Source organism: Apium graveolens, chromosome 8 (assembly GCF_009905375.1).
Source record: "Apium graveolens cultivar Ventura chromosome 8, ASM990537v1, whole genome shotgun sequence".
Taxonomy (NCBI): Eukaryota; Viridiplantae; Streptophyta; class Magnoliopsida; order Apiales; family Apiaceae; genus Apium; species Apium graveolens.
In genome coordinates, this window is record NC_133654.1 from 160,059,022 (window position 1) to 160,074,835 (window position 15,814).

Genomic DNA, 15,814 nt, shown 5'->3' on the forward strand with positions numbered 1-15,814 from the left:
ATCAAAGTTCGTATTGATATCTAATTTGACATGACAACAAAATGAGTATTAATATCAAGAGTTCGGTTTTGAATAAAGTTTATGATTCAATCCATAATCATTCCTTCTTGTTATTGTTGTTTATGATATTTACATAAACACTGTTTTACGAGTTTTATTCTCGTCAAGATTCAAAGTATTGATGAAGCATTTCACTCGAAAATATCAAACAAAGTTTTGAATACAGTGAGAAACAATTATTCGATTCTTTAATAAATTCTGTTTCAGCAATTATGATTTTAAATATTTTACTCTAATGCAGATGTCGGTTTTATATCAAAACAACCATATACATGCTATAATGAACTTGCTGAGCATTTTTTTCATTCATACTTGCCTGTTTTCAAATTTAACCTCCAGTGAGGATTAGCTTGCGCTGTTTAGCCGCGTAATTCGAGGAAGCAAAGAAGAAGCTCTTGGAAGGTGGTTGGTCCAGGGTTTGCGGGCTAGTGTAAGTTCTATTATGTAAAGTTGTTTATATTATATTATATTATATTATAGTTGTGTATTGTGTATTTGGGACTAGTATACTTCTTTTCGAAGTTATATTAGTGGGTTAAGTTTGAGTTTCGGAATTATTGAAATGAGTTTTAAAAGAAAGTGAAAAAGTTATTTGTGGAATTTGGATATCTTGTTTCTAGAATGTAACCTTAAAAAATCTTGGATTAGTTTGGGGTCATAAATGATAAATATCTTTCGATGGCATTTGCATTTTGATTAAACAGGTTAATTTGGATTGAGGTTTCATCGTGACGACCAAATCCTCTGACCCTGGATTTGGGGGCGTTACACTTGTGGTACCATTTCCTTCTCCTCTTTTGTTTATTCAACAACAGAAAGAACCAAGTACATGCAGAGTCCCCATAGGTGAATAATACTAAGGCAAAGGCGGCATCAGTAAGTCACCACAAACCCCCTTTAAGTCGCCATAGGAATTCAAGAATAAGCACTCTAATCGCCACAGGTGTGTTCAAAAATTACTCCAAGGCAGATTGTACACTGCAGGGGTTTCATTCTTGGTCGCCATAGAAAATGAATTTTAGAAAATAATTACAAGGCAACAGCTCACCTCTCTATTGTGGTCGCCATACATATTATTCTTGCAAGCTTGTCAAATTTAAATATGTGGACATGGTTAAGCCACATATACAGTCATTATCTCTCCTACATTCTACCTTCTACAAAAACAAAATTTACAGCAGATTGCAAAAAAAGCACTTCTCAGCAAACACTCTATCGAAGCTCTGCAGAATTTTTTCTTGGAGAGTTGGTTGATTTCATTTATTGAAATTAAGGAGGGAAGTGCTGCCCAATTTGTTCCACACCAATTGAAGCCTTACAAACTTGTAACACTCATTATTTAAAGCTCTCTTCATTGTATTTAATATCTTTTGATAGAAGCTTTAAATTCTTAGAGTGATAGATAGAACCCTAGATTGATAGATATTATTTTGGTTCTCTCTATATTTGTTGCTTCGAATTATTTATATTTGGAGTTGTAAGCAAACCTTTACGGTTTAATTTCTTAATAATAAGAATTATTCTGTGAATCTCTTAGTGTTTGTTTATTTCATTTTCGAGGTTTATTTTCCGCTGTAATTAATTAATGAAAAATGAAGAACATACATTCACCCCCCCTCTATATGTACATTTGGACCTAACAATTGGTATCGAAGCTTGTTGATCGATATACAGATCTGATCCGTTAGATTAGCAAGTTTTGTTGTTGATTTTGGTTGTACGGAGTTTGGGAGTGCTTTCGGTGTGTAGAGCTGGTTTGGGTTTATTGGTTTTGACTTAATTGGTTTGGTATTGTTGACTGACTGGGTTATCATATTTTGAGATGGTTTATTGCAAATTTTTCTCAGATCTGAAAAGATGAGTTCTCAGAAAGTTAGTAGTATCAAGGTTCCTCAGTTTGATAAACCGAGATATAATCTATGGAAAAAGAAAATGCTATTGTATATTCGGGCATCGAGTCCAGAGTATATGAGAGTATTGAGAGAAGGAAGACATGTGCCGATGAAGGATCATCTGGAGTTGCCTAATATGAAAATATCATGTCCTGAAGCAGAATGGAGTGCTCGTGACAAAAAACTGATAGCTCTCGATGAAGGCCTGCGGCTTATTTTGGTGGATTCGATGGATGATGATATGAGTCACCAAATTATGGTCTGTGATAGTGCCAAGCACATCTGGGAGACCATACAACTGCTTATGGAGGGAACTGAGGATGTCAGGCAGAATCGATTATATATCTTGACTTCACAATATGAGGCCTTTAAGTCCTTGCCTGGAGAAAGTATTACTCAAGTCTTTGAAAGATTGAACAAGTTGTTAAACAAATTGAGTATTCATGGCAAGACTTATCCTAAGAGAGAAGTCAACAGGAAGTTTATATTAGTCCTACCTCATCACTTAGAGAATAAGGCTTCATTTGTTCGTGAGCGTGTTGACTTTGAAACCATGACACTTGAGAAATTGTATGGTAAACAGAAGACTCATAAAATGGAGCATGAACAAATGAAGATCATCTATGGTGGTGGTACAGTTGATAGAAAGAATGTTTAACTACTCAAGACAACTGCACTTGTAGCCAGTGGAATCAAAGAGCTTGACATTACTGCTGAAAAGCCTAAGTCTAAAGCTGAAACACTCTTTGAAGCTGAGATGGATGATGGAAACCTCTCTGGGAGTTGCAAAGCATGGAAGATCCTACTATGGCCAACTTAGCTGGGATGGGATGTTCAATAACATCAGGTTTAGAAGGAAGCAAGGCTTTAGGGGTTCTAGAAACAGCAACCGTGGTCAGAGGTCAAGTTCATCTTTTGGATCAGGTTACAAGACAGGGATGGAAGACAGAAGTAAGTTCATGTGCTACAGTTTTGATGAGGTTGGGTACTTTGTCACTGAGTGTAGAAAGTCTCAGCAAGGAAAGGATAAAGGCAAAGCTTATCAGAAGAAGGACTCCGGTAAGTTAAGGAAGTATCCAGTGAAATCGTACGTAGCTGAAGGGAAAAGCTGGGATGACACCGATGATGAAGAAGAGCAATATGGAAATCTAGCATTGATGGTAAAATCTTCTTCTCAGGTAACATTTCCAACTATTCATGCTTTACCTCCAGATAACTTGTGTGAGAATGAACAATGTGTCGCTTTCAGGCAGACTGTCCTAGTGTATGTAAATGTTGTTTCTCATCATTATATTAAGGCATGATGCACTACAAATGAATGCATTGAACAACATGATATCATAAAAAAAGTGTATAAAAATGTTAGTACTACACTAAGATGTACTCTGCTTGATGTCGAAGACCTTAAAGTAGAACTGAAGAAAGTTAAAGATGAAAATGATAAGTTAGTTCTAGATAGGGTCAGTGTTGAGAATATTAAGCAAACCAATAAATATTTAGAGCTTAAGATTACTAAGCACCTTGAGACAGAAGAAAAGCTAAGGAACAAGAATGCAGAATTAGAAACTAAATTGCATGCTTTTACTGATTCTGCAAATCTTGCTAAGAAGCTCATAGCTGATCAAGAAGTAGGTGGAAAGGTTGGAATAGGTCTAGACTACGACGAACTTAGAAAAGCTTCTAAGAAACGAGTAGTTGAAAATGACCCTGTAAAGAAAGTTGTTAATTCCCCTGATACACCTCATATTCTTAAGGAAACTAAGAAGCCTCTATTTAAGAAAGCTACTATTGACCCCTTTGATGAAGATAATCTTTAAATTCATCATGAGATGCTTGTTGAGGATCTCGAGCTCTCAAGGAGGAAAAAGGTAAAGAAACCTATGTTTGTTGCTAGTGACTCTGACTTATCTTTTCCCAAACTAGGTTTTACTTCCAAGAAATGGCAGGATAGGAACTAATGGCCCTAGGAAGTTATGTAATAACTGTGGTTCTGCTGGTCACCTTACTCATGCTTATAATAAGGTTAAAGTAAAGAATGTTAAGAATGCTTATGTGCATAACATGCCTAACATGCCTAAAGTTTTTAAGTGTGATAAATCTATTTGCATTCCATATGTAGTATCTTTCATGCACAATTATCTTGATTCCACACACTCACATAATAAATCTCATGATCATGATAAGCATGTTAGTAAGAACACTGGTAGATCAAGGACTGTAAGCCCTCCTAAAGCTAGAAAAGTTGCACCTGTCACCAAGCCCAAGAGCAAGTCTGTTGGTGCTTCTAAAAGTGACAAGGAAACAGTCAATGATAAAGCAAAAACGGTTAAGCCTGTCAATTCTGTGAAGAGAAATGTTATATATTCAAATGCTTCTAAGTCTTCTGGACCCAACTTAGTTTGGGTACCAAAGAAAACTTAATCACTTTTGTTTTCAGGGCATTAAGCAGAAGAAGGTCATGTGGATTTCGGACAGTGGATGTTCAAGGCATATGACTGGAGATAGAGCCTTGCTATCAAAGGTGGTTGAGAAAGTTGGCACAGTGGTTACTTTTGGAGATGATAACAAAGGTTATACTACGGGATATGGCTGTTTGGAAATTGGCAATGTCATTATTGAAGAAATCTCTCTGGTTGAAGGTCTTATGCATAATCTCCTCAGTATTAGTCAATTATGTGACAAAGGATGTGAAGTTTTGTTCAAGAAGGAGAAGTGCTCGATCTCTAATCAAAAGAATGAGAAGCTGACTCTCAATGGAGTTAGAAAGGGTGATTTATTCGTAGCTGACTGAAATTCTGCAGATGGTCAAGTAATGTGTTTCTATAGTAAAGCCTCTCCAGATGAAAGTTAGTTATGGCATAAGAAGCTCTCCCACTTGAACTTCAAGACCATAAATTCTTTGGTTAAGAGGGAATTGGTGAGAGGATTTCTCAAGATGGAATTCAGTCCTGATGGACTTTGTGAAGCATGTGAGAAGGGAAAGTCAAAGAGGGCATCACACAAGAAGAAGACAATGACTGACATCATTGAACCACTACAACTCCTTCACATGGATTTGTTTGGTCCTGTCAACGTCATGTCTATGTCAAGAAAGAAATATGGCTTAGTGATTGTTGATGACTATTCCAGATACACGTGGGTGTTATTCTTACATTCAAAGGATCAAGCACGTGATTTGATTATTGACCACATCAACAAGATTGAGTTAGAAGTTGGAGTGTCTGTGCGAACAATCAGATCAGACAATGGAACAGAATTCAAAAATGCAAAGCTGAATGATTTCTGTGTCGAGAAGGGCATATCAAGACAGTTTTCGGCACCAAGGACTCTACAACAAAATGGAGTGGTTGAAAGGAAAAATCGAACATTGGTTGAAGCTGCAAGGACTATGCTTAATGAAGTCAATCTTCCTACCTACTTTTGGGCTGAAGCAGTTAACACTGCATGCTACACTCAAAACAGAACCCTGATCAACAAGATGTACGAGAAGACCCCTTACGAGTTAATGGCCAACAAGAAACCATCAGTGAAATACTTTCACGTGATTGGAGGAAAGTGCTTTGTGCTTAAGGACGATGATCATCTTGGTAAGTTTGATGCTAAAGATGAAGAAGGTATCTTTCTAGGCTATTCTCTGGAGTCAAAGGCTTATAGGGTGTATGTGATTAGTGATCAAAAGGTTGTAAAAAGCCTTAATGTAACATTTGATGACACCAAGCTCTCAAGTATTCAGAAAGAAGATGATAGTGATAATCTTGATGTTGAGGATTTTCTGATGGAGAAGATGAACCTGAAGTTGTTCCAGACAACAATGATAATGGCAATGATCCTGATGATCATAATTCTGATGTAGATTCTGAAGGCAATGGTCATGAGACAAGTCACACTATCTCAGGGACTAGTCCTCAAGCTTCAGATTCTGGAGATCAAGCTGGAAACAACTCAGGGGGAGCAGAACAAGGAGAAGAACAAGAATCCAGTAGTCAGACACAACACGATTCTGGAAATGTTGAGTCATCAAGGGACAGTCTACTAAGACATAGAGTATGGAGTAAAAACCACCCTCAGAACTTGATACTTAGTAATCCTGATAGTGGAGTTAAGACTAGAAGAGCTACAATAAATGAATGTTTCTATTCTGGGTTTCTATCTCAAATGGAGCCAAAAAAGTAGATGAAGCTCTTGGAGATCCCGATTGGTTGATTTCTATGCAAGAGAAACTCAATCAGTTCGAACGACAGAAAGTGTGAAAGCTTGTACCCAGACCTAAAGACAAATCAGTGATTGGCACAAAAATGGGTTTTCAGAAACAAGCTTGATGAAGATGAAATTGTAACAAGGACAAGGCGAGACTGGTTTCTAAGGGATACTCTCAAGAAGAAGGGATTGAATACGATGAGACCTTTGCACCAGTAGCTAGACTTGAAGCCATCAGGATATTTTTAGCATTTGCAGCACATTCAAACTTCAAGGTATATCAGATGGATATGAAAATTGCTTTCCTGAATGGTGAGCTTGAAGAAGAGGTCTATGTGGAGCAACCCCTGGTTTCATAGATCCTGAGTTTGAAGATTTTGTTTATTTTCTCTTCAAGGCTCTTTATGGTTTAAAGCAAGCGCCTAGAACATGGTATGACACTCTCTCAGAATTTCTACTTGAAAATGGTTTCACTAGAGGTGTCATAGATAAGACTCTGTTTTATAAGAATCATAAAGATGATACCATATTTATGCAAGTCTATGTTGACAACATTATATTTGGGTCTACGAATGATGCACTTTATGCAAGGTTTGCTAAGCTTATGCAGAGTAGGTATGAGATGAGTATGATGGGTGAGTTGAGCTACTTTCTTGGACTACAAGTGAGTTAGAAATCAGATGGTATCTTCATTTGTCAAACGAAGTACATCAGAGATCTTCTGAAGAAATATCAGTTGGAAGACTCAACACCTGCAAAGACTCCGATGGCAACTGCCATAAAACTTGATCAAGATAAGTCTGGTAAGATGGTGGACATCACTTATTATCGAGGCATGATTGGATCATTACTCTACCTGACTGCGAGTCGTTCATATATAATATTTGCCACATGCTTATGTGCACGGTTCCAAGATGATCCGAAAGAATCTCATATGATAGCCATTAAAAAGAATTTTCAGATATCTGAAGGGTACACCTAATCTAGGTATCTGGTATCCTAAAAATACGGGCTTTGATCTCATCGGCTACACAGATTCTGATTACGCTGGTTGTAAGATTGATCGGAAGAGTACTTCAAGAAGCTGTCAATTTCTTGGGAGAAGATTGGTTTCTTGGTTTAGTAAGAAGTAGCATTCAATTTCTACATCTACTGTTGAAGCTGAATACATTGTTGTCGGTAGCTATTGTTCTCAACTTCTTTGGATGAGAAACCAACTCCGAGACTATGGATTTGATTTGAAGAATATTCCGATCTACTGTGATAACACAAGTGCCATAGCAATCTAAAATAATCATGTTCAGCATTCAAGGGCCAAACATATTGATATAAGGTATTATTTCATTCGAGGGCATATAACGAATGGGATTGTGGAACTTCATTATGTTCCCACAATGAACCAAATTGCAGACATTTTCAGGAAGCCACTTGATGAAGTTACCTTCAATAAGTTGGTTAGTGAACTTGGCATGTTGAATTTGTCCAATTAATTAGAAATCAACAAATGTAATTTGGTGCGGGTAAACTTTACTACCCCAATGATGATGCTTTGAGGGGAAAGTAAGTTTACATATCTATTCATTATATATATCCATGGTTGTAAACTTGTTTTGAAGCTAACTGATTACCATATGTTACATGTTATATGCTAGTGGTAAGTAAGTTAGAGTTTTTGATACAATATATGAGTTGTTTGAATGTTTACATGCTATATGTTTTATCTGATGCAAACACTCTTGATATTGATATTTATTTTAGCACACACACACATCCCATGTTATTTGCACTCTAATTTTAGATCCTGTAATCTTATTTTTGATCTTATCATAACTCTGATTTATAGGTCTACATCCTACCTTAGATCATGTGTAACTAATTTGAGTGCTCTGATTATATCTTGTGTGATTATATCATATTTCTGAGTGATTTTGTATGATTGTTGAGCTTCAGACCCTAGGTAACTTGTAATAACCCCAAAATTTTGATTTTTTTTGTAACCCTTATGAATAGTGTTTTTGCTGATATTGCTGAATAAGAAAACTTTTCATGCCACACTATGTAGTGGTTCTTTTATTGTTATTCTGAGATTGTATTAGTACTCTATATGTTAAATAAGTGTATGTAAAGATCGTCAGAATCCAAATCCGAACACTTTGATTTTTCCCGAAAATCCACCAGATACCGAAAGAATTGAGTATAAGGTAACAGGATAAAAAGCATTTAAATTCAAGGATTTTAAGAGAGGATCATAAAAGGAATATAATGTATTGAGAAAGGTTAAGGGAACCCAAGTAATAAGATCCCGGGTATGATCCCTCAAACGATAAACGAGAACGAAAGTTAAGCGAACCGTATAACAGATCAGCGGTCATTAGGCAAGCAATTAAGAGTTAATCAAGGAGGTTTGGGATGATGATGTCATCAAACCAACAAGAAGAGGACAAGTGTGGGAGAGTGACATCACATGATGACCTAAGCATGACATAAGGGAAGGAGGTGTGGTTGATTAATAACCACACAATTTTTCATGGTTAAAAAGGTAATTAATCAAAACAGAACAAATCCACCAAGTCAACCAACAATTCATTTTCACCAAAAACACAAAGCTATTTCACCTTCTTCATCAAAAGCTCTCGGCTTCTTTTCTTTTTCAAAGAAAGAAAATTCAAAATCCTAGTTCCAAGCTTTGTTAATTAGCAAGGGAATTATCTAAGACTCCTTATGCATAGATATAGCTATCCTATACGTTTGAGCTTCTAATTCATTCACAATCTCTTCCTAAAAATCATGGAAGAAGATGGTGAATAGTGTTTTTCAAGAACTAAAATTTTTGTTCTTGAGTTTTTGTTTAGATTAAGCTTGGATAAGGACTTTTAAGGGTGATTCCAAGCTAATTACTTGATTCTCCACTCTCCAAGGAAGGTATAACCCCTCCAAACCCTAAATTTACTTTAGTATTAGGTTTATTTTTGTTGTTATAGTTCATGAGAGGCTTGATTGTTGTGTATGTAGAGGTTAGTTGGCTTTGTGATGTTTTGGAGTTGTAATTCTTGGAGTATTAATTAATGAACTTAAGTATAGTTTAAATTCATGTTTGAGAATAGTATAAATTGATAATTTTGAGTTGTTGGGGCTGTTATGGTGAAGTATGGATGGAGTTTGGTTGGGATGTTGATTGTGAGTTAATTGTGGGTTGGTTTGGAGTAGAATAAAATTGGTAATCACGTAAACATAGCCGTCGTAATGTCCGATTTACTTTAGACTGTTTTTGCTCTTAACATTAGGACCCGAGAACTCCCTGTTAGATTTTGACCATTTCCATGATTAGATAGTTCATGTTACGAGCTTCGTTTTGATATGTGGTTCGTTTGAATCCGATGTACGGTTTAGGAGAAACGACCGTTTTAAGTAACGGCGTTTCGCGAACGAACCATTACCCCTCACCTTACTTTGTAAAGTGTATTAGGCAGTTGGTAAGGCACTCGCGAAAGAATCGCCTTAAAACCCTTAATGGTTAATTTATTAAAAATGGTGGAGCCGAGGGTACTCGAGCGACTTAAGGGAATCGTTGAGCGCAAAGCGAGTGTTAGAGTCTAATTGGTTAAAGTATAGATTTATAAGCGACTTTGGTTTAATTCCAACTTATATGTTGTTTATAGGTTACCAGACTCGTCCCAGGCCATTTATCACCCCCAGTTGCCCAGGCAAGTTTTCTACCCGTTATATTGTTGTTGTGATGTATACATATGTATATGCATTATCTTGTGATAGATGCATGTTGGTTAATTAGCAAATTCTTGCGATATATTGGAGCATGTGATATCGTTTATATGCATGTCTGTTTCGTAATCTTGATATATATCTGTTGATTCAAATTCTTATTAGTTGCATAATACCTATGCTAGAGATAAGCAATAGTTGCGTATACCCTGAGTGTAGGGGACCCAAAGGTGAACCTTTTCTAAAACCGGGAGTCAATGTTTCCGAGTATATTATATATATTTATATATATATATATATTAATATAGTTTTCAAAACTATTAATCGAATAAGGTTTATTCGGCAACTTTATTTTATTTATTGAATATTACTTGAATATTCATTCGAGGACTTATGACTCAGTTTATATTATTTAATGAATATTACTTGAAGAATATTCATTCGAGGACTTATGACTCAGTTTATATTATTTAATGAATATTATTTGAATATTCATTTGAGGACCTATGACTCCGATTATTTACTAAATAATATTCTTTATTTTATTAAAGAATAATGTTTCGATAATCAAACATATTTTCGATTATTCAAATAAAGATCGTACTTTCGCATAAGTATATCTTTGGTTATTTATTATTCATTTCAAGTATGAGTTTTAAAACTTTTACTTCAATTAGTTTTATAAGGATTATCCTTATGGGAATATTACTTAAATGATAATATTCAGATATTTTCTAATATATCGGGACTGATTTACTTTATTAAATCAGCATTACTCCAAACACTCTTTAAAGTATTTTCGAGTCTTCAAAATGATTTTTAAAAGTTAGAGCGGATCCCAAAACTCATTTTTATATTTAAGATCTTCCTTTTAAAGGGAATTTAAATACTCGCTCAAAACCGGAGGGATCCGGCTCTGTGGTGTATTTTATATTCGCAACAAGGTTGCTGTTTTGGTAAATAAATTGATTACTTACCCAACGTTCGGGAAGTAAGTCCATCTATCGAGTCGGCATAAGCAACATGGGCTCAGTGGGCGTCCATGAAAGTGTAAGTGGCTCAGTGGGAGTCTATCAAATGCTTAAGTGGCTGAGTGGCAGTCCAGCATAAGGTCCTATTGCGACCAGGGTGATGACCAGTAGGGAATTCGTCCATCTACTAGTAGAAAAGGTTACTTATTGGTATCTTCGCCTGATCATCAAGATATCAGGTTTATGCCACAATTCTTTTCCTTTCCAAAAATTCATTGGATGTTACAAACTCTGTTCATACTTTACATGACAGAGGTTTTCAGGAAATGTATAAAGAGATATATATGTGGATATATATATTGGGACTTAACGAAGTATCTCATAACTTCATTTCATTCAATAATATTTCAAAGATTTAATCTATTCAAATCTTGTTTGGTAGTCTCATCTATGTGATGAACTGTTGAAAGCTCATTATACTTTGAACAGTGGTAGTTCAAGTAGCTTTATAAATGATATAAGTATAGTGAAGTATTTGGTAACTTTATCCCTTGTTTTTGTTTATATCCAGTAAGTAATTATCTTACACTTGATAAAGGATTTTAGTAAGTTATCCATTTAGATATTTGCATTATCATTTACACTATATATTATCTTGCGAGTTGTAATGCTCACTCTTGCATTATTTCTTCATCACACAACAACAGTTAGGAAAGATGGCCAGACTCAAGCAGACCCAGCGCAAGAGCGTGGGAAGCGCCCCGCGCCTTCCCGTTGAGATCATAGCTGCTATAGCTGCAGAGGTAGATCTATCTGTAGATCAGACCTTCTACTTTTGGGAATCAATTATGTATAATTATAACTTGTGGCAGATAATGGCAATTAATTGTAAACTTATCAAGTAATCATTTTGGATTGTAATAACTTTTAAATTGTGGATTCAAAGACTTGTACTTATTTCAATTTCATCTCTGAGACTATGACGGGTTGTGGTGTGTGTTAGTGTGGGGTCACAACATGAGGTTATTTATTATTAATTCAGTTAAGTGATATTGTGGAAAGAAAGACCGTGACGACCCGGATCTGGGGGTGTTACATAACTCTGACAACAGACTCCTTGGTCACTCTGATTCTCCTTTTATACTAGAATAGCTCTGTCTGTTTTGTGCTAGAATAAATATGCAGCATAACCAGTGATAGTTGTGACATGATTATGTTAGGAGTAGTTTTTAATTTGTTTAGTCTTGTGTTGATTAACCATTGGTGCAAACTTGTTGGATATACTCTTGGCATAATTAATTGATTTTATGACTTATGTGTTGACTCTGTGTGTAACTCTGATGATCTTGCTATGCTTATGTTTTGCTCTGGATAGTTGATCCTGATATATTTCTTATACTCTGATTACCTTATGCATGTCTTATAAGCTTAAAATAATGTTCATTTCTTTCCTCTATAGTATTGATCTGTATTGGACTAACTTGAACTATTTTGAGCTAATGAGATCTGATTGAGTAGCATTGTCAAAATAATCAGAAAGCATAATCATCTAAGACATCCTTCATGAATCCATATAGTGGTAAGTAAAGGTAAAAGATCTCTAGTTCTGAGACTACTCTATTCTTGATCATTAAATTCTCTGATACTGTACTCCGGATGTTTGTGATCTTTAACACCCTCAGTGGTCCTAGGAACTGACAAAGAGCCTATCAAACCTCATAGGTTCTAACCCAAGTCTTTAGAACCAAACATTTCTCAAACAGTATTCCATTACCTTACTCTGATATATCCCCCAGATTTTGCTCTGATTCACTTAATTTTCTTGAGATATCAACTTAGTGATCAAATAAAATTACCATTTGGTTTTGGAGTTGTGTTGAGGATGAGGGAGATAGTGCCAAGAAGCACCACATAAGGAAGGAAAGGTCAACTCTACAGCTCTGTCTCTCACAAAGAAGTAGAGTATCTAAAACCTGAGACATCTATATTCTCTCAAAAGGATATAGAGCTGAAAAGGCATATAAACAGTTACTAGGTGCATTCTCCCAACAGAATGTTATCTATTGAAAATTCGCCTGTTAGTCAGGGCATCAGTATAAGAGTCACTACTCCTTGGTTAAAATGTTTCCAATGCACATGCGAGATTCACACACACAAGGAAGGTATTGACGCATCAATCATTGTCAAACCACATCAAGGTTAATGGCAATAGGTTGAAATCTTGGATCATGTTCTAATCTTTATCTCTGATCTTGAATGAGAACATATGGTCCTGATTGGTTACTTTGATAAGTCCTCACAGACTTTAGAAGAAATCTTTGATCCCTAATGGCATATCATTGATCAATGGTTATCTTCCCAGAATTCAAATCTGGAAATGATTTTGACTTAGTCATAACTGTAACTTGTAAATGAGGACTCAGATATCAACTAACGAGTTTATAAGATATATTTCTTCATGAAAGTTGAGGGATATCAGGAATTCTGCCACTTAAAAGAATCCTAATTTCCCCTCTCAGAAGGAACATTTCCGAATCTCTTGACTGAGAGTTTCCATCCTTGAAGATGGAAGGCAACTTTTCTATGAAAAGGATTTTCTCGCAGGTACACTTGGATGTTTGAAGCTTTGAGTGAGTGACACACTGTGAGAGTGCGTGACAAACACTTGAGTGTAGAGTGGAGTGAAACACAATATGAGATCACTAAATGGTAATCACACACTTGCACTGTGAGGAATGGTTACGAGATAGTCTCTTCACTTAGTTGGTTAATCCTAAGGTTTTACTCTGAATACATTTTGAAGGATTACTCAACTAAGGGGGAGAGATTATAAAGAGATTATGAACTGATAATCTTTCTGTAACTAAGAAAAAGGATTTTTAACTTTATTGTACTAAGGAAGGGGTTCTTCATCTTAGGGGAGAGAGATTATTGGGTTTTGGTTATGGATTCCAAAATGTGTCTATGTGCTTTATGGGAAGATATGAAGATGAATGTAGATAGTATTTGGAAGACGTATTTATCTGCAACTTTACATAAGGGAGAGAAGAATTTGTTCTCTATTGAAGCTAAATGTGTATAAAAGATGCGGTAGATATAAGATAGTATTTTTTCCAAGTCCGGGATTAAAAGTTGAAAGCTGATTGAAGATTTTTGGATAAGGTTAGTTGAGTTATCCTCCAAACTGTTGCTTCTTCATTATTATTTGACCGTCGGGTGTAATAGTCAAATAGGGGGAGATTGTTGAGCAAGATTGAAGCTGCATATATAACTCAACAATACTGGTTTGGATAACTCAACATAGAACAAGGACTTTGAAATAATCTATGTTCCACTAGGATCAATACAGATTGTTTAATTGGGTATAGGCACAAAACATTTTGTTAGTTGCAGTGAAGAAGATGTCAACAGTGATCCGTATGAAGTTCATTAATATGTTCAGGCATCGGAGGAACAAGGTTGGAGTCATTCGAAGCAGTTGTTAGAATCAGTGTGAAGACCTCAAGGATTCCTAGTAAAGTTGGTTATATTTGGTAGAAGACTTAACAGTGGTTTGTACGGGTATAATACGAAGGCCTGAGAGCGGAACTAGTCATCTGTGAACCAGAACCGTGCACGAGACGTCAGTGATCTGTGAAAGGAAACAGAGTATTATTTTTAGAAACACTGTTAAGTGGATTTTGTACTCGAGGAGTCTGGAAATATTTTGAGGTACAAAGTCAAGGAGATTAGGATCCTGCAGATATAGAGGAGTACAACCGAGGATTTACAGGATTTATTTTTAATCAATGACTGATGTTTTATTTAAAGTGAATAAATGGAAATTATTTTATTTATTTATTTAATTTAATATCACATTTGACTTTAAAATAAGTAAATTAATAATTGGTTTATTATTAAATGAATAAATGAAATTCCAGTCATTTATTTATTTAATCTAATATAAATATTTAATTTTGGGAAAATAAGTTGATATTTGTTTTTAATTAAATAAATAAATGAAAGTGTACTCATTTATTTATTTATTTTATTAACTAAATATTTTATTTATTTTCTTAACTGAAATCATTCGGATTTTATTTGTAAGAAAAAGAAAATCAGTGTTGCAAAAGAAATAAGGATTGGCAGCTTAGCTTCATTTTCTTCCTGTGCTTGCATACCCGCGGGACTTCTTTTTTTGTTCAAAAAGAGAATAACACAGTTGTGCAAATAAAAGGATACAGGTCTTTTGTGTATTTTTGTGGGACCCTCACCTGTACAAAGAGAGAAAAACAAAAGAAATAAAACAATACAAAAATAGAAGTATGGCGGTGTTTCTTTGAATTCTCCCGGGCTGCTTCCCCACGCATGCGTGTGCGCACGACCTGCATTTCCCCTCTTCTCCATGGAGCGTGCTTCTCAACAGCACCTTCTGGCATGCGCTTCTTCTGAGCAGCTGCATGTACCTGCTTGTGGTACCATTTCCTTCTCCTCTTTTGTTTATTCAAAAACAGAAAGAACCAAGTACATGCAGAATCGCCATAGGCGAATAATACTAAGAAAAAGGCGACATCAGTAAGTCGCCACAGACACCCTCTAAGTCTCCACAGGAATTCAAGGATAAGCATTCTAGTCGCCACAGGTGTGTTCAAAAATTACTCTAAGGCAGATTGTACACTACATGGGTTTCATTCTTGGTCGCCATAGAAAATGAATTTTGGAAAATAATTACAAGGCAACAGCTCACCTCTCTATTGTGGTCGCCATACAGATTATTCCTGCAAGCTGGTCAAATTTAAATATGTGGACATGGTTAAGTCACATATTCAGTCCTTATCTCTCCTACATTCTACCTTCTAAAAAAAATTACAGCAGATTGCAAAAACAACACTTCTTAGCAAAAACTCTATCGAAGCTCTGCAGAAATTTTTTCCTGGAGAGTTGGTTGATTTCATTTATTGAAATTAAGGAGAGAAGTGTTGCCCAATTTGTTCC

General features: G+C 35.7%; 1 protein-coding gene across 1 annotated transcript; it reads left to right on the forward strand.

The window, feature by feature from the left end:
• Positions 1-1,917: 1,917 nt before the first annotated feature.
• Positions 1,918-2,610, forward strand: LOC141680098 (uncharacterized). The gene has a single exon (XM_074486414.1). It carries the CDS (start codon positions 1,918-1,920, stop codon positions 2,608-2,610), a length of 693 nt encoding a protein of 230 aa, XP_074342515.1.
• The last annotated feature ends 13,204 nt before the right edge of the window (positions 2,611-15,814 follow it).

Excerpts from the sequence above, each read along its gene's own strand:
- LOC141680098 (XM_074486414.1), top strand. The coding sequence starts at position 1,918 with ATGAGTTCTCAGAAAGTTAGTAGTATCAAGGTTCCTCAGTTTGATAAA.